The sequence below is a fragment of the Mycteria americana genome, chromosome 10, assembly GCF_035582795.1.
Source record: "Mycteria americana isolate JAX WOST 10 ecotype Jacksonville Zoo and Gardens chromosome 10, USCA_MyAme_1.0, whole genome shotgun sequence".
Taxonomy (NCBI): Eukaryota; Metazoa; Chordata; class Aves; order Ciconiiformes; family Ciconiidae; genus Mycteria; species Mycteria americana.
Genome location: NC_134374.1, coordinates 9605583 through 9625810, shown reverse-complemented (window position 1 = coordinate 9625810; position 20228 = coordinate 9605583). Strand labels below are relative to the sequence as shown.

The following is a 20228-nucleotide window of genomic DNA, read 5'->3' as shown; positions in this document are numbered from 1 at the left end:
CCACAGCTTTATACAGTCACATACTGAGATTTAAACTCATAGCCAAACCACACGTACAAAGGAAGTACACAGGCTAACTACAAAGACCTATATGCCAGCACATGAAAGAATGCTTACAGGAATGTATCTGCGTACAGATCAGACCGACTTGGATTAAACGTGGCTGATCTAAGGTCTGTTCCTCACGAGGACCAGTCAGACAATTCTGAGAGGTGCATAAAATCTTATATAGGAGTAGTTCTGAAACAGCATGCCCACAGAAGTTCCTTTCTGACCTATGTCACTTAGAGGTTGCAGTATGCTCTGAAACATGAGGATTTATAACGTTGATAATGGCTTCAAAACCTTTTGCAGCATGACTTGTAAAGGATTTGGTTATTTATAGAACAGCCCCGAGCTGGAAAAGGCTGGTATATATGCCAATATGCCATATTCTAACACTTCTTAGAACTTCAAAGGATTACAGGGACATTTAGCTTTCTGCCAAATATCAGAAAAATAAATTGCATACTGACGCTAATGTTTTCCATCCTTATTTTTACGTGGAGACTTTTTTTCTTGATTTGATTGGTTCCAAGATCTGACCCTAATATTGTCCAACATCACTGAAATCTTCAGGCTAATTATAGGGTAAAAATACTTTCTTAATCAGTTTTCATTTGCTGCATTGAATTATCATGTAATGAGGAAGGGTAAATGTGACTGCCTGGTGTAACTTATCTGTACTATTCTGTAATCATCTCTGCTGTGTTTCATCTTCATCTCTGCTGTGTTTCATCTTCATTTTCTGATGCCTAACCCGAAAGACTCCAGCCTTCCCAGATACCCAGCTTCATTAGATACCTCTGAAATCTTCTGGTTCTCTATTACCTGTGATGCTAGGCTGCTCTGAAGAGACTACTGTTTTCCAAGCAAGGATATACCATCAGTTTGTAAAGGTCCAAAACCTGACCCTAACAAGTTGCTTTAAAAATAGATGTGAGATGAAGACGACCTTTTCACATACCTTTACAGGTAGTCTATGCTAAACCCTAGCAGAGAGCCCCTGGGCTGCTGTGTCCAGCCAGCATGCAGAAGAGAATTGCAAACAACTGTGCAAATCTACTCTCTAGGCAGGGGAGGCTTCCCGATCACAACCGTCTGCCCCCACTGCTGGATACTGGCAAAAAGTTAACATGTCTGCCTGTTTGTACACATTTTAAGACCCATCTTCAAATCAAGTTAAAAGACTCAGGCCATGAAGTTCATGTAATGAAGAACAGTTTGGAAATGTCAGAAGCAATCAGAGGTCATGCTGAAATGCCTTTGCATCATGTCTCAGCTCCTTCATACAGAGGAATAGTTTGAAATATCAACTTGCTTTTAGCCATGTTCTTGAAAAAATTGTGAGCTCGTGTGTTGGACCTTCAGATTTAAATAGAAAGTCCCTGCAAACTCATCTGTCAGTATGATATTGATACCGTTTCCTTTTAAAAGCTACAAAAATTACTTTAAGAGTCCTAAACACGCTGGCTACTCTATTAGCTATATTATTCTAAGTACATTTTTGCGGTTTTATACGTGTTAAATGAGCAGAGACAAATGTTAAAAGGACAATTATTCCTTGATGTTAAAACGTCTTTGACTCCATTCTGTTGTGCCAGGGTAGTTACATTTATACAACCAGCTCTTTTGTGTTACCTATTTGCATCTGGCTGCACTTTGCTCAGAAAATGCTTCTGCTTTTACAGTTACATTACAAACCAAGTTAATGTTATAATTGATGCACTCAAATGTATCCAGTGTTTCAGCTGTAATTATGACCTCTGCTTTAGCAACTCTCCTAAAATTGCCGTGACAAATTAACTAATAAGAAAATTAATATGAAGAAAGCATTTTGGTTCTGGGCTGTTGGCACTTTTTTTGAGATTACTAGGGAAGGAAAGCATCCACTTGTTACGCTCAACAGTTCATTGCCTTCCTTCTTCCCTCCTTTCTCCCTCCCTCACATTCTTCCTAGAATGTGCAGTCATATTTAGGAGGAAAAAGAAAAAAAGGTAATTGGAAATTTCCGACCTGAACCTGCTAAAGGGCAGGCTGAACCCCTTTAAATGCTGACAGAGAAGGAGATTGTGTATGAACCCATGGACCTGAAGAACGCGCAAACAGTGAACTCCAAATTTAAAAGGCCTGTTTTCTAAATTTAGGCTAAGAACAGCCAACATACCAGAAGCCTCTAAAGAAAAGCTGGTCTCACAACTATCCATATCAGGGGTTCATAATCTAGTAGGGAGAATTCATAAGAAGGCATCATTAAACCTAAGTCTCTGCCCTGATCAAGTCAGCTTCAATCCTGAATCCTGAATGTTAGTCTGACAGTAGCTGAGACTTATGAGTTTAAAAGGGCTTCTTGTGTCACCAGTACCTGGTTAGTATTTACATGTGAAGCATTAGTGTTAGCAGGTGTGACTTTTTGAGTTATCTCAAAGTAATCACAACATAATTCACTTTTATACCCTTGTTATGTCTTTCAGTATAACGGTTCTCGTCCAAGGGAGGAATGGGAAATGTGGCACCCGACTCTCATTGCAGAAGCCCTCTTTGCAATATCCAACATTCTAAGTTCCTTGCGTCTCATATCCCTGTTTACAGCAAATTCACACCTGGGACCCTTGCAGATTTCTCTGGGACGCATGCTGCTAGACATCCTTAAATTCCTTTTTATCTACTGTCTGGTGCTTCTGGCTTTTGCCAATGGACTGAACCAGCTTTATTTTTATTATGAGACCAGTGCCTCGGAGGAACCCAACAACTGCAAGGGGATCCGATGTGAGAAACAGAACAATGCCTTCTCCACGTAAGACGTCCTTTCCTTTCTGTTTTTAAGGTTGACTTCCACTGTCCTCTGTCTTACCTGCCTTTGCCTGTTGTCTGTCACTGCACTGAAAGTGCCTTTATTTATTCATCCGCAAGTATCAGGTGAGCTGGTTGACTATGCAGGAAAGGTGTGAGTTAACTGGGGCAGACATTCTGCTGAGCTTTGCTGCCAGAAAGACTCTTACTTAGGTCTGGAAGTGGGAGACAATCACACGGAATCACAGAATCGTATAGGTTGGAAAAGACCTTTAAGATCATCGAGTCCAACTGTAAACCTAACACTGCCAAGGCCACCACTACACCATGTCCCTAAGCACCTCATCCAAACGTCCCTTAAATACCTCCAGGGATGGAGACTCAACCACTTCCCTGGGCAGCCTGTTCCAATGCTTGATAACCCTTTCAGTGAAGTAAAATTTCCTAATATAGTTCTGGTCCAAAGAGTCTCCCCTACATGATCCTGCAACTTAAATTTTATTATGGCTACGTACAATTTCAGTATATTTGAGAAAGCAAGTATCCTTTTGCCATAGTAATTGTTTTGTGTGATTCAGGAGAAAAGGAGGGGAAGCTAAACGAAATGTAGAAAATAAGGGATAAACCTATGAAAAAAAGGTATTAATAAATAACGTGATACAGCAACAACAGTAATCTCACCTAAGCCATTTCTATGCATATATGATGTTGCCGGCTTCTCTGATTTCCTTGCAGTGGGGTGAGACTAAAATCCCAGCAAAATCATTTTTGCTGGAAATGCTGGTACTTTACTGAGATGTTGGCATGGAAATTGCTGTGATGACAGCTGGCAGGGTTGAAAGAGATAGCACATGCTGAAAAATAACATGAATTGTCCTTCTGATGTATTTGTTTTAATTATTAATAGTGGAAATAATTATAATAATCAGCCCCCACCCCATTGTTCTTGCTGCTTGCACAGTACTTAAAACACAATGGGAAGAGAAATAAATAAAGCACGATCTAGAAAAAGGCCTACGCCCTGCAAACAAGCAAAACAAAACTGTTGTCCACCACTTTATGCTAAATTAAAGAAAACTTGTCATAATGCCCAATAATTCTCCACCCTTCCTCAGCTGAAGGCTTGAGGTTAACAAAGGATTTGTGACATATTTGCACTGTTACCAAAAGCAGATGATGGCTGAGGCCACATGACTAGGTTGGAAGAGGGAAGGCTCCAACATTGTCCTCCTTAAAAGAAGTGGGGGATCTTCATGGGCTAAAGTCCAGCCTTACAAGCCCATCATGACCTGGCAGACCAGACGTGCTGCTGTTTTCCACTGCAGAGTGGGAACACCATCGGCTTGATTAATTTTCTCATTAAACCCATCTATATAAGGAGGAAGTGAATGGAACTGCACTGTGCTAATGAAAAACAGAATTAAAGACTTCAGTCTCTTTTCTGTTTTAATTGCTTCACATGCCCCAGAAATGTGTTGTGCTGCCCTTGCAAAGGAATTAAATAACAAATACTACTCCTTGATCTACGTCCATATTGATGCAGCAGCCAGAGGGAGAAATGTTCGGCAAGCGCAATGTTTGTTAAGTGGCAACTTCTAGCTCACAAAGGGCCAAAACCACAAAGTTCAGGACTAGAGCCTCCCTTTCCCTGGAGCTACGGTGAACAGATGTATTCAGTTCTGCATTCTGGTTTGGACCTGTCTGCATTGCAAACCAGTTGTTTCACAGATTTCGCTGTCAGCAGGTTAGCGGAGAAAACAACAGCAGGATTTGACTAAAGAAAAAGAGTGTTGGGTCAGCAGGAAAAAAAAAAGATCCTCAAGTCTGTAAGAAGGTGTAATATCTTGGGAACTAGAAATGATACAGAGCCACTTAACAGAAAGTGTGCAGATCAGCTTAAATACAGACCACAATTTCTCCCACCCTAACATTCAGTTTAAACCCCCTGCCAAGGAGAATGCAGCCCAGAAAGGAAATTGAGGGGGCTCAGCCTTTATGGCAGAGGTTTGTTTAAAACAAAATCGCAGTGGGAGGGGATCCATTAGGACTGAGGTTTCCTGGCAGGGGACAGAATGCTCTGCAGTTACTTTTTGTTTGAGACTGGCTTAAGAAATTTATTTAACATGTTCTTAAAAGTTTAAATAGTCATTATTAACACCCCCAGTAGAAGCTGACATTTGGCCCTTGAGCAGATGCACAGCATGGGTGACTGGCTAAGAACGAGCAACCTGCAAAACGGAAAATTATATTGTTGGGCTGGGGAGAGCAAGCATGGCTGGAGTGAATTCAAGTCAGAGCTGGTGTTACCTCAAGTTTGCTCACAGTTCATCCCTAATGAAAGAATAAATGTAAAAAGCTTTCAATCAGTACCCTTTGATTCCTACCAGCATTTCTAGGCAGTCACACAATAAGATCTAATTTTGTAAGGGAAGGAAAAGCAGGACGCCACTCGTGTTTGTACAGCTTGTTTACAATGTGACACCTATTTACTGGTGCATTATTTCCTATTACTCCCAAAGGATGGGTTTAATATTTTCTTGGTGAGGAAATTTTCTGCATCACAAACACAGATCATGGAAAAGTAATATTCCTTTGTGACAGCAATGAGGTGAAGTCATGAATAATTTAAGGTTTTATGCTTTGGCCTCACCATCCCTTAGAAAGCAGAGTGTCTACTGCTTAGGCAGACAATTTGAAAATATGTTTATCACTGTGATTCTGGCAACTGAAGGAGGGAGAAGAGAGAGAGGAAGAGGAGGCAGGGGTGGAAGAAGTCACACCTTACTGCCTGCTGTGTCATTCTCACGGGAGGGTCACGCTGATCGCTGGGGCCATTTCTCCAGGGCCTGCAGGAGGTCAGGAGGGTTCCTGTGGCAGAGGGTGGCTGCCGTGGAGAGTGGTGGAGCTTTGAGATTTCTCCTGTTTGCTTAAGATCCAAAATATACTCTGCAGGAGGGGATAGTCTCTCAATCACCATTTCCAAAATTCTTTTTTTAAAGCTGCTTCTCCAAAGTAGTGTGAGCCCCACCTGAAACACTCACTGTGAAAAGAGATTGTGGTTCTGGCCTGTCGTTCAAGACTGAGGAAAGAGTAACTAAGCCTTACTTCTATGCAAAGTTGCAGAAACCAGTTGCTGTCTTTTTTTCAAGGGGGACTACATGTCCACATGTAAATATATTGGCCTTAGTCTGGGCCCAAATTATACTCCTGGTTAATTCTGTGAATTCAGAGCAATGCACTGATCACTTCGAAGACTGATTTCAGTTTCATGACAGGAACCTGTCTCCCCTGAGCCTACAGCCTAATCAGTACTTTCACTGCTAATAGTTAAAATATATTAAAAGATAGCTAGCACTCCACCATTTTCAGTAGAGAAATGCTTAGCATTCTTTGGTTAATCCTTCTTTTACCACATCACTTATTTAATAAATCTAACAAACAGCCTGGCTTTTGGGAGAAAGGATTTTTGCTTTAAAGAGTCTTTATAATTTTGGCCAGTGAAAAACCTAAGGTATGTCAACAAAATCTAAAGAAACTCAATCCCCATATAAAGCACGGGGGTACATGTGGAACAGATGCCTGCAGAAGCCAGGAGAACACATACCTGGTATGTCAAGTAAAGTATCTGAATTATTTGTATTGATTTTTCTAGTAAAATGCTCTAGTAGGAGCATTTGAAAATATCTACTGACCTCAGGCCAAAATGGAACCTCTTAAACAGGCATATAAATGTCATTTTTTGATGATATAAATGCCATATTTTGGAAAGCCAAAACAAAGATGCCCAAATAGAGCAATTATTTAGATTGCTGATTATGTATTTGACGTGATTGTGAAAGGTCACTTGTCTCTGGCTGAAGCAAGTAGAGACCTGGGATGATCTCATCAGCTGTAAAGCACAGTGGGGTCAGGTCTAGTTCATCTATGGAAGGAAGACTTCAAAAGAAGAAAACCTCTCCAGCTGAATTAATGTGATGACTCTCTTTCATCTGAGTCATTACTGATCAATTGTTGCAGCATGCTGTTGAGGGCACTGCGCTGTGGTGGGTGGGAGCTGCTGCACAAACAAGCCGTAGCGACCAGCGTTTTTGGCCACGTGCATTGCTAACAGACGGGGTCTTAGCACACTGGCCTGGTTCACTTGCAGCCAAAGTACTTGCAAGCTCCCAGCCTATATTAGAGTAAAAGGTGCGACTGGATGTGATTTCTCGAATCTCCTACGTCGTGGTGCCTCGTTGTTGTGTGCTATTTAACTACTACGATCATGCTGTACGTGGGGATGGGTTCCCTGAACATTTAGTCTGCAGACATGTTAATGATGCAAGCACTGATTAAACAGGAGAGTTTATATCTATAGATAACAGCAGTATCACAGCATGGCAATTTTAATTAGAGGGAATATATTGTGGCTGTTTGCATGTGCGTAGAGTGGGAAAGGGAACCTTGGGTTCCTTCAGGGCAGTGAGGCTCATTGCATCTCACAAGGATGCGGACAGGGCTCTTGGACAGGTAGAACATGTTGATGTGACACAACTCTCACATGCTTTGGCCAGTGGGTCATTGTGGCTGGTGCAGACTGCCTCCCGGGGAGCATAAACGGCTGTACTGAGCAGCCGCTCTGTGGTGTCCCAGGCTCCCGATGTCTACGCATTCCCCACCTGAACACTGCCTAAACCAGGTATTGTTTTCCATTCCCCAGAGTCAGGTAGCCAAGTAAAAATCTGGTTTTATTTGCAGACTTTTTGAGACCCTCCAGTCACTCTTCTGGTCTGTGTTCGGTCTGCTGAATCTCTACGTCACCAACGTGAAAGCCAGACATGAGTTCACAGAATTTGTTGGGGCCACTATGTTTGGGACCTACAACGTCATCTCCCTTGTTGTGCTGCTGAACATGCTCATAGCCATGATGAACAACTCCTACCAGCTCATTGCTGTAAGTTATCTCGTTCTCTCTCTTCTTCCTTTTATTTTTCTCTGTGTGCCTCAGCTGTTTGGTTTATAGCAAGTGTGTATCTTCAGGGATGCTGGAGACTGCTGCCCCCAGTTTTTGACAGCAGATAGTTGGGATTTCTACTCGCTAGCCTGAATCATGCTTGCGGAGGAGGTTTTGCCATGTTTGTAATGCTGCTTAGCTGGAAAAGGCTTATCAGCTGTGATCTGCCCTTGTCTTCTCCTGTAGAGTAACCTCACTGCTCACCTTGTGTTAGCAGCTGATTTACTTTGTAGCAGAGAGGGTATATAAAGGGAAGCCTTCCCACTGCTTCCTGATGTTTGGTTTTAACTTGGGGGGTGGGTGTTGTATATTTTTTTTTTCCCCTCTCTCCTATTACTACTTTCTCATTTGAAACCGTGCGTGTCAGGAGCCCAGTCCTGTAATTTCTTATTCCACAGTCTTCCCACTGAAATTAGATCATTTCCATCTGTAACACCAGCCAGTCTCCTGGCAGCTGACTCTCTAGACCCATAATCTCAGATTCCTGAGTAACCTCAATGCAGGATGGATCTGAGCTGAGGCAGCTCAGGGCTGCCAGTTGGCTGTAGAGCCAGTTTCAAACTTAACTTTATCTTCATCTGAATGTTCAAAACTGGTCTCTCTACTGTAATCTCATTCTGTGTACCTAAAAGCCAAGCTGTACATTGATGATTAAATTTTTCAACAGATTGAAAACTAAAGCAGCATGTCTCTGCATTTTAAGGCTCTTCAGGTAAATTACAAAGAAACAGTATGGAAGGAAGCTAAATCTTGTATGCACAGTACTTCAGGTAAACCAGTGGGCACTTACTTTCCAGTTCTGATGCCTAACATGATAGGTTTAGAGATAGGGACGTGACAAAGTGTTACATCATCTGTGAACAGGAACAGGAGTTAGGAAAGTAATTTGTGTCCTCAGCTGGTCACTCAGAAGTGCAGGCAGAGTAGAGACTTCCTCCCCTGCTTTGGATGACTCTTGGATTTACTCTAGAAGATAGAGGATAAAACAGAGGAAAAAAGAACCAGCACCAGCTCTCCTACTATTTCCATTCCCAACTTCCTGGACAAATCTCTGGGGAAATGTATGGGTGAGCTCCTTTCCTGGCTAAAGCACATAGAGGAGAGTATTGAGTTGTCTGCTTGGACAGGTTCCACAACTGCTGTTGGTCATCTGCTGATTCAAGTGCCTCCTAAATTTAGTTGTCTAGTCAAACTGAGCACAGACCCAGTCAAATCGGTGATACTTTTGGACATCTGATCTCTATCACGTTAAAAAGTATGAGAAAAACTGGACCATTGACCTTCCAAATGAGCAGAAAAGCAGCTTATCACAAAGGCATCGCTGCTTTATCAGTCTGTTCCAATGCTTTAAGTGCTTTCTTTTTGTTCAGTGCTATTCCTCACATTCCAGGGAGACTGGAATGAGGGGCAGAAAACAAAGATACTCTCCTTGGCCATTTTCTCCCTTCCTTTATTGTCATCAAATAGGCTTGTCACTGACACAAAGCCCAAACCTAAGATTGGCATAAGAATAGCAGTACTGGCTATTCACTGGGATACAAACCGCTCATCATTCTTTTCCCTGAATAATTTGAGTGATGCAATGACACATTACAAACAATCCCACATGACTTAGAGAGACCCATCATAACAATTAACTGAAGTGAATGGTCCAGAGCGGACTGTTGTATTAATGTTTTTGTATATGGAGCAGTTGGGAACAGCGAATTGCTCCATCAGAAAGTATGCTTGTGAGAGACCTGAGGGTAAAAGACTGAACTCACCACATAACCTAGGCATAACACGCAATTCAGCGTGCAGCATGAGCCCCCTACTCAGAAGAATGACAGTGAAAATGCTACAGGGTACTTCTTTGTCACTTAAGTTGTCATATTGCAATTGCAACGGAGAGCAGTGACCTTTCTTGGGAAGGCAAGAGGCAGTCACTTCCAGCCTCTTCTCATGTAGTGCATGCAGCTTGTTTTTTGAAGCTAAGATTTCTGCATGCTCACAGCATTCTCTCAGGACCAAGTCTTCTTCATGTGTCTTCTAAGGGCAAACATCAATTAATCTCTTCCCTGAAGAAAACAACTCATTAATAAATGTTGAGCTTTACAACTGTGGGTCATTTTTTAACCTCCTGTAATCAGGTCTACCCCTTTCTGAATCACAGTAGACTGGTTGCTAGACTGGGCATTTGTTCCTCCTGGTATTTATAGTACACTGAATACACATGGAATGAGGCATGCCAGGGAGGGAGGAGGGGAAGGACCAAGCAGCCCTCGGAGTGGGTGGAGGTCTTCTCAAATACATCCGTAGGAAATCTTGTGCCATGTTCAGGACTCTGCAGAGAAATAAAGTCAGCTAGACATCAGGGATGAGAGTGCATCTCTGCTTGTTGATTTCACTGCAGTGGAGTGGTCAGGACATTTAATTAATTCCACTTGTTAATGAGCCAGTGGCACTGCTGCAACGCAAACAGTCTTTCTCCCCTCCTTTCTTCCAGGGACAAATATGTTAATGCATTTGTAGCAGTTATTCTTCAGGTTAGCTTTTCTCCATTGTCTCATACATACATTAATTTCTCCTGTGAGGTTAGAGAAAGGACAATCTAAGCTGTTCTTTCTTCGCTCTTCGTTGTGTCTCCCCAGTATGGGGGTAAGGGCTTGGTAGTTAATTAAACACTGTAGGCACACAGCATGAAACCACAGGGCATCTGTGGACGACAGAGCAAGGCAAGCAAAGAGTAAAACCTCCACACAGCTTTGAGTGATTCCTGACTCACAGAAGGAAGATTTTTTTCTGCCATAATTTTGTTGTTTTTTTACTAAGCTATTTCAGACTTCAATAAATACATTTTTCTAGGGGTACCCTGAAGCAGTTTCAATATTGATTTTTTTCATACAGCCCATTTTTCTCTTTTGCCAAACCATTGTCAAGAGCTGGTTATGGGAGACACTATGCTTCATCGACAAAGCAAACAAAATCCAAATGTGCACCAAAATTTCCATACGCTTTGCACTGTTTCAATACGTGAAGATGAAAATGTTCTATACAAGCAGCACAGAATGCAACTAGATGTTATGCACTGCCAGGTCTCTCATCTCAATACCTTCCCAGACGTGACAGAAATACTATCACCTGATGAATAGAAGAGGACTATGTCACGATGACAAGATGAAGGACAATGGAACTTATCTGAGAGTAGCCACATGGCTCCATCATTCATAAGCGGCAGAAAGTAACAGAGCGGGTCATGAGGACGCTTTGTGTGATAGGTTATTTCTCCTAGGATTGCCACTTGGCTGCATCTGAAGTTACACAATCCTTCTGCCAGTTTGTAATTTTTTCAGAACAATGCAATAGTGGGTGTTACTGGGGGTCCTAGGGTGCAGGTGCATTTTGGCCTTTCTGGTGCTCTAGGGTGCAGGTACTTTTTGCAGGGAATTAACAATCTACACATACTTTCTGAAAGCATGTTCCTTACGGACACATCCGTGATACTGTGGGAAGTCATGCAGGAATTAGTCACTGGAACTGTACCAACAGTTCTGACTCTGCAGCTGCAGGAGCAATAGGAAGCAAGATCGATGGAAGAATGGCAACTAAAACCCATCTGCAGGAGGAAAACCATAGGGCTGTGAACTCGTAGCCCGAGTTCCAGGTGAGCTAGAGCGATAAGTGGCACACAACAGCACTGCGGCACTAGGCAGCCCACTGACATATTAAGGAGAGATGTAAGCACTTGCAGCTTTCAGATGTTTTAGGAAAGTACAACGATGCTTAATACCTCAGGGATAGCATCGCACCAAAGTAGGTCTGAGAAAAATTACCTCTAGCTACTGTGCATTAAAGTGAAGGTGTTACAGCTTCAAGTGTGTAATACATGGCGTACATGCGATGTTGGAGTAATGACTTCACTCTAGCAGTGTGTATTAAGTTACAAAACTGTTTTGTATATTGTATTTTGTATCCTCCTGTTGGTTTGTATGTCTATTATTTCAAGCTAGTTCATCTCAGACAGCTGTTACTGCAAAAGACAGCTGCGTGTTTAATTTTTTTAAGTGTATCTCTGCGAGTAGAGTGTATGACCAAATTGAAGCATAGCTGCCAGTGTTCAGACTGGAGAAATTAGGGCATTGGGCACAAAACTAGGAGTGCAGTTTTAAATGATGGAATGAAACAGAGTGGATTAGCACATATTGTGGAGGACAAGAATGAAAATGATAAATATTTTGCATAGCAAAACAAAAGCTGTATAGTAAACAGAAACAGTTGGTATGTGCAGCTAAAAATAAGTGATCACTTTCAGGAAATTTTAACTTTAAGTGTAGGGATGCTGTGCATGGAATTTTCTCATTTTTTTTCAGAGTAGAGAGGTTAAAAATTAAAGCACAGAGGAATATAAAGATTTTTCAGCTCCCTATTACATGGTTTCCAAGATGACTTTGGATTTCCCCCAGGAAGTAGTATCAAACTTTTCTTGATCTACAAAGAACAAGAATTCCTCTAGTTTTCTGCACCAATTGAACTCCCTCAGCACCATGGCAGTAATTGCTACCCAGTTTAATTCACAACAGCAGCAGAAATTCTCTTCCCCACTGCGATCTGTGACCCTTAGGACTGTCAAAAAAATGTTGCACCTCCTCTGCTCATGTGACCTGCACAGCTATTACTTGGTGGTTTTGCTAAGGAAGAATTTTACAAATCAATAAATCTAGTTCAAGACACACAGCTGGACAGTCCCTGCATGTGGCAGGTTTTGGGGTGGTAGATTGTCCCCCTACAGAGGTAAGGCCAGCTCCAAAGCCTGGACTCAAATCTAAGCTATTGTAAAGCATCAGGAAGTTTTCATCTCACAAGCCCCATTTCAGAACCATGAATTTGAATTTCTTAGGAGAAATTGCGATGTGTTTGTTTTTTAACTCTGTCATACAGCAGGAAATGGAATTATGCTCGTTATACTCTTGTTGCCAACATGAGCTGGGATTAACGTCTCTTGAAGCTTTTTATGGTGTAGCAAAACAACTAGGCTCTAGAAAGGGGATTAAATGGCTCTTCTTTGGTTTGCCAGCTGAATGAAGTATCACTGTTTGTCCCCCAGTTTTATGGCCCTCAGGGGCTCCAGCTGACCAACATACACATCCTGCTGGTCACTGCCCATGTGCAGACCCCGTGTTCTGGGTGCAGGCAATATGCTCAGGTCTTTTCTTCATTCTACAATGCAACTGTAATTATCCAAATCTCAACTATTGCGCTCCCAAAACTCATCCCTGTCATCAGTAATAATTAATTGAAATTGCAAATTCTCCTGAACTTACTCAGTGCCTTTTGTGACATTTGGACAGGCAGATTTCTGTTACCTTTCCCCATGGAGTGTGATATGTGTGAAGAAATGCTGGACCCCTGCTCTCTAGTTCCCTCCTGCGTAGCCAGCTGTAGCACATCTTTAGAGGAGCGGGATTGATTCCCAAGGCTGGATGCTCTCTCTGGAGCTTGTGACTGGGTGTGGGGGACTCCCAGCAGATTTTTATTTGAAAGCGAAGGGAAATACGTTGCAGCAGTGGTGTGCCATGATGCTACCATACACCGAGAGGCCTGTGTGTGAAATTAGCCCTGGAGCCTCGCTCGAGACTGGCAGGCAGCTTAATTGCTTTTTGTTAGCAAGCTAAAGTATTCATTTGAAGGTGTAGAACTGTTTGTCTTTTTGCTGGCTTTGGCCTAATTACATATAACCCATGGACTTGAATCAAGTTGTTAATATTCATCTGGTGTTTGCAGAGCCTCTAAATGGAAGCACTCGATGTGCTCTGACTTCATATGCTGCATCCTTCTTCTGTTGTTAGACTAGACAAAGCTAGTTCTCCATCCTAGGGCCCAATTCTGCAAACTCCTGCTCATATGAGTATGGTCAGCAGGATCAGGGGGTTAATCCTTTCTGGTTTTAATCTTGGAAAACCCAGATATTTATCTGACCCTGTGTACCAGGAAACTGCCCTCAGGGACAAGGGAGCAGAACGGAGCTGGCAGATCTTTAAGGATGCTTTCCCTTAGAGCACAAGAGCTCTCGATCCCCAGGTGTAAGGAATCAGGCAAGGAAGGCAAGAGACCAGCATGGCTGAGTCGAGACCTGCTGGTCAAACTAAAGGGCAAGAAGGAAATGCGCAGGCAGTGGAAGCAGGGACAGGGATCCTGGGAAGAGTATAGGGACGCTGCCCGGTTGTGTAGGGATGGGGTCAGGATGGCCAAGGCGCAGATGGAGCTGAACTTGGCAAGGGATGCAAAGAATAATAAGGGCGGCTTCTACAGGTACGTCAGCCAGAAAAGGAAGGTCAAAGAAAGCGTACCCCCCCGATGAGCAAGACTGGCAAACTGGCAACAACTGGGACGAGGAGAAGGCTGAGGTACTCAACAACTTCTTTGCCTCAGTCTTCACTGGCAACCTCTCCTCCCACACCTCTCCAGGGGAGGGACCGCAAGACGGGGACTGGGGGAGCAAAGCCCCTCCCACTGTAAGAGAAGGTCAGGTTCGTGACCACCTGAGGAACCTGAACATACATAAGTGTATGGGACCTGGCGAGATGCACCCCAGAGCCCTGTGGGAACTGGCTGATGTAGCTGCCAAGCCACTGTCCATGATATTTGAAAAGTCATGGCAGTCAGGTGAAGTCCCCGGTGACTGGAAAAAGGGAAACATTGCACCCATTTTTAAAAAGGGTAGGAAGGAGGACCCTGGGAACTACTGACCTGTCAGCCTCACCTCTGGGCCTGGGAAGGTCATGGAACAGATCCTCCTAGAAGCTATGCTAAGGCACATGGAGGACAGGGAGGGGATTCGAGACAGCCAGCATGGCTTCACCAAGGGCAAGTCCTCCCTGACCAACCGAGTGGCCTTCTATGATGGAGTGACTACATCAGTGGAGATGGGAAGAGCTATGGATGTCGTCTGTCTGGACTTCTGTAAAGCCTTTGACACGGTCCTGTACAACATCCTTACTTCTAAATTGGAGAGGTATCAATTTGATGGGTGGACTGTTCAGCGGATGAGGAATTGGTTGGATGGTGGCATCTAGAGGGTAGTGGTCAGTGGCTCAATGTCCAGATAGAGATCGGTGACAAGTGGTGTCCCTCAGGGGTCCGTACTGGGACCAGTGCTGTTTAATATCTTCATCAATGACATTGACAGTGGGATCGAGTGCACCCTCAGCAGATTTGCAGATGACACCAAGCTGTGTGGTGCAGTTGACACGCCTAAGGGACAGGATGCCATCCAGAGGGACCTGGACAAGCTGGAGGAGTGGACCTGTGTGAACCTCATGAGGTTCAACAAGGCCAAGTGCAAGGTCCTGCACCTGAGTCAGGGCAACCCCCAGTATCAGTACAGGCTGGGGGATGATGTGATTGAGAGCAGCCCTGCAGAGAAGGACTTGGGGGTACTGGTGGATGAAAAGCTGGACATGAGCCAACAACGTGCGCTCGCAGCCCAGACGGCCAACCGTATCCTGGGCTGCATCAAAAGCAGCGTGGCCAGCAGGTCGAGGGAGGGGATTCTGCCCCTCTACTCTGCTCTGGTGAGACCCCACCGGCAGTACTGCGTCCAGCTCTGGGGCCCTCAGCACAGGAAAGACATGGACCTGTTGGAGCGGGTCCAGAGGAGGCCACAGAAATGATCAGAGGGCCGGAACACCTCTCCTGTGAAGACAGGCTGTGAGAGGTGGGGTTGTTCAGCCTGGAGAAGAGAAGGCTCCAGGGAGACCTTATAGCAGCCTGCCAGTACTTAAACAGGGCTTATAAGAAAGACAGGGACAAACGTTTTAGCAAGGCCTGTTGTGACAGGACAAGGGGGAATGGTTTTAAACTAAAAGAGGGGAGATTCAGACTAGATCTGAGGAAGAATTTTTTTTACGATGAGGGTGGTGAAACACCGGAGCAGGTTGCCCAGAGAGGTGGTAGATGCCCCATCCCTGGGAACATTCAAGGTCAGGTTGGACGGGGCTCTGAGCAACCTGATCTAGTTGGAGATGTCCCTGCTCATTGCAGGGGTTGGACTAGATGGCCTTGAAAGGTCCCTTCCAATTCAAACCATTCTATGATTCCATGACACTGATACCACCACGGCCAAACCACTCCAGGGCTTATTCAGAGAAGCAGAAATATTACATTTAAGTAAAAACCAAGATGAGCTTGCAATCTGTAGATGACCCCTGGCTGATTTAAGATATTACAGGGAATTTGCTGGCATTTATATGGGTGGGTTCTGTTTTCTTTGGTGTAGTTAACACACCAGTGCCCCGCATGACAGGTCAATAATTCTCTGCCCATTACGTGCGAAGCAGCACAGCAAGGTTTGCTCTTGCTACATGATCGAAGTTGAAGTATCCAGATGGAACCACATAGGCTGCAGCCCCCTGCATTATCCCATCTTTTATTTAGGCCTGACAAGCTCAATTAGCATTATCTTGTGCTTCTGCATCGAGGGGCTCTTTGTTAAAAAGGCAGAAGAAAAGACAAAAATTGAAAGATAAAGGAAGAATATTACTGAGGAAAAAGCAGTGAAAAACTAAAAGGGATTTAATCTGGGAAAAGCTTTCACCTGATATTGAGCAATGGGAACAGCTATATTAAGAATCCTCTGAAACATGACTTTTTAGATGCCAGTGCTTCACAGATTTCCTTTTTAACACGCTGCAATCTAGCAAATAAGTTGATGCTGATTATATAGGTAAAACAGGATACACATAACTCCATGCAATTAAACAGAAAGATGTCTAATAACCTGGATGCTGTGCTGCAGCTCCTTGTCTGCATTTCTGTTCTCCAGTCTGGTCCATTCTGCTCTCAGAATCTTGGGAAGAAACAGGGGCTTTGTCTCCTGAATCTTGAGCATGGCTCAAGAATCACTTAGAGACTTGAGCAATCTCATACATTTATAATGGTTCCCTTCCTTGGATTTTTCATTTTTGAGAAGTTTTTCAGTTTTTGGCAGCTAAGCCCATGCACTGCATTGAAGTGACTATGCAAGCAGGCTGACTTCCAGAGGTGTCGGGCACCTGCTTCTCCCACTGGTGCTATGAGCTTTACAGACTCAGTAAAAGACATAGTCCAGCTCCGCTCCTTCTCTGAGGAAAGGCAATTTATGACCAGTCATAAAAGAGCAAAATACTAAAGCGTTTGGTACCTGAATACATGCACGTAGTTTCATTGCTTAACTATGGAAGTTTGGGAATGATCATTTTATTCTTTTGGTTACTTGAGAAAGGGATATGAAGGCTGTGTATATATGTGCATAAAAAGGTTGTAAAGCCTAAGAAGATACAGTAAGGCTCAGAGCTTTGATTCAGGGAAATTCCAGCAACATATGAAAACAGCTCCCAGGGTCAGACCAGTAATGAATTTACTGTCTTACTACCCTTCTGGTCAGCTCGACGTGACCAGATATTCTAGTAAACATTTTTGTAGCGTAGGAGTCAGTGGCAAAGAACATCGAATGTGCTTTGTGATTATTCATAATCAGAGTTCAGATCTAAAAGTTACAAATGGCCCTAAATAACACATTAAATAAACTGTTAGACCTTTAAATACCTTTGTCGCAGCTGAAATCACATCCTTATAATGGCACAGACTGGATCCCTGAAATTCACATGTGGATCCAAACTGGGATTTTTCTTCTTGGGACTGATTCCTCTTGGAAAAAAAAAAAAACAAATAAATAAAGAGGGGTACAGAGAAGTACCTGATTCTCCGTTGTATCTGACTCCCAACAGTCTAGCAATAAACTTCAAGACATTTCTTCTTCCTTGGAAGACTCAAATCCCAGTCTGACCAGCTATGCAGAAAAAAATCAAAGATAATATTCTGGAAATAGTGCAAGTAGAAATGAGGCAAAGTTTGGGGTTTTTTTTGCCATGGTACTAACAGATTCATCAACACTCAGGCACTTTGGGTTAGACATACCTTCTCAGCCCACCATTTCTCTACGGGCACGTGTGAATTACTTGATTCTGACCTGGCTGGAGGTAGTTAACATTATCAGCACAGATGCACCTTATCTCTCTGACTTTCAGCATGAAAAGAGGCTCTTATCAGACAGTGATAAAGGAGAGAGAATGGATGGCAGGAAGAACAAAGCCTTAGCCTAAACCCTTCTCATTGTTCTTCCTGCTGAGGCTTTTTTAGAGAACTATTTGTCTGCATGACCTTCCTACTGCTCTGATTTATTTGACTATTAAAATAAAAACTGAACTTTGTTGGAGTATGACTGAAGAAAAAAAAAGGTGCCAGTTCAAATAATTTAACTGCACTAAAACTAGCACAAGCCATAGTTCTCTGTGTTTTCTCAAATATAATATTCCCTGGCCTTCTCATTAGCTATCGTTGTTTCCATCCAATATGCTGGTGGGAGATGAAAGGTAATTGATATATATAACCTAAATACATCGTGGAATGTAGCGCATTGCAAGCTATAATAAAAATTTTAATTATTAATATATTCTGCACATGGAAGATATAAATAGCAGAGATGCTAAAGCATGCATTTTCCAAGTACAAACAAACTGATTCCCCAGAGCTGGGAAAATCAGCCAGCTCGCAGTCTGGAGGTCCGCTCTGGGGAAGCGATGGCCAGTGCAACAGCTCATCTAATAGGTCTGCTGTGGTGCCACTCAGGAGTGAATGCCCCTGCTCTTCGCTCGACGTTGTGTATTCAGAAACCATTAGTGGTTTTCTTTTCCATTGCAACCAGTGACCTACCCTGTTGCCATAATTTCTGAGCCTCTTTGGCTATGCTCCAAACATGGAGTCCTTTATCCATCTTACTATAAAACACAGTCACCGTGCTGTATGTCTTGTTGACACTGAACTGGCCATTCCCTTGTTCTGTTTGAAGTGATGGACCTCGGACACTGTAAATTAAGGAAGCTATTCCTAACTTCCTTTGTTACAGTCTGTTCTTCTTTGGGCTCTGCCATGACTGGGGTCTTCATCCAGTTTTTAAGGCTCGCAATCCCATTGATGGCTTATCTGAAATGTCTGCTATGTAAAAATTTAGATTTTGTGTTTTTTCTCCCACGTGCTCTGTTTGATTTCCTCATGTAAGGGCCTTGCTGCCTTCTGCCTTTTACCAGATAAGGATAGCTCTTTTCTGAAATCAAGTCTTTACCTGTATCCTGGCCCAAGAATTCACTTTTCTTGTATCCCAGTGCTGGTATTTATTTATGAGTATTTCTTCAGGACCTGTCTATGCTTCACGAACGTCCTTTTCCTTTTCTGTGCTGCAGCCAGAAAACACCCTGCATCCCCAGGGAGCAGCTCTCCCTCCCCATGCTGCAGGCCCTGCCCTTGCCCATTTGCCTGCATTGCATGCTCCTGCATGGCGTTTGCTTTGCGGCTCTCCCAGCATGTTTTCCCTCACATCTGGGCGCTCCTTCGCCTTGTGTGTGCTGGTTTGCGTCTGCCGTGGGCTTGTTCTCCCCAGGGCGTTGCCACACGTTCCTCTTCAAAGCCGTGTGTGGATGGCATGGGGCCATGGCAGCTCTCCTGGTGTGAGCATCTGGTTGCTGGTCAGGACTCTGTCTGCTTTACCCAGTGCAGCGTGTGATTTTGTGCTAGACAGTACTTTCATCTCTTCTCTGGCTGTCTCATTCCCTGACTGTTCTAATTGCTTTTTCTAATGCTAGATTGTCCTCCTTTACTAATTTTTCTTGTATTATTTTTGAGATCGATCCTATTAAGTTCTTATCCTTCAGTATGTCATCCCCAGCTTTGAAAGCAAAGTCATTTGTTGTCAGCTGCAGCTGAATTACCTATGCATTAATTGCCTTTGCAGGTCCCTGATTTTTCTCATAGCCTTTTTTTTTCTTTCTATGACATATTTTTCTTTGAAAAATATTAAGCATCATTTACCTCAAATAGCCTGCTTGGATTTTTGCTGCTAGCTTCTCTGAGCTTGTCATTAAACCCCCAAGCTCTGCTGATGTTATTACCAGTTTGCCCAACACATATTACAAAATTAACAGCTTTGAAACTGCACAAGAGTTGTCTGTGTCGGGTTCTGTAAAGATTAACTTTCTCCTGAAACCTCTTTCTGCAATGCTTTCTGTTCAGGACACACAAGGGTGTATTTCTAGTGCTAGCCTGCTTGAAAGCCACTGCTGATATATTTTCTGTGCTGTTTCCTGCTCTGGGTTTAGCAAAGAGCAATAAAGAGGCACGTGAGATAGAAATACACTAAATAGAGTTTAATGACTTCTCCTACACTTCCCAACGCAGCTAATTGCACAGCAAAAAAGCACCTTTGAAGTTCCTGTGCCTCTCGGGCACTGAGCCTCCCTCACTCAATAGGCTGCAAAAAAGAGACGTCAGCAGCGAGCACCTTCTAAACATAAACGCTGCATCTCCTCCTTCCTTCCTAGGGGAAAGTACTATG

The 20228-nt window shown here is 43.4% G+C and overlaps 1 protein-coding gene across 1 annotated transcript in view; it reads left to right on the top strand.

Moving 5' to 3' along the window:
* Positions 1-20228, top strand: part of TRPC5 (transient receptor potential cation channel subfamily C member 5) — a 69260-nt gene that overhangs the window by 39017 nt on the left and 10015 nt on the right. Inside the window, exons 5-6 of the mRNA XM_075513299.1 lie at positions 2514-2836; positions 7570-7765. Of these exons, the coding sequence (XP_075369414.1) occupies positions 2514-2836; positions 7570-7765 (519 nt within the window). The remainder of the gene's footprint in view (positions 1-2513; positions 2837-7569; positions 7766-20228) is intronic.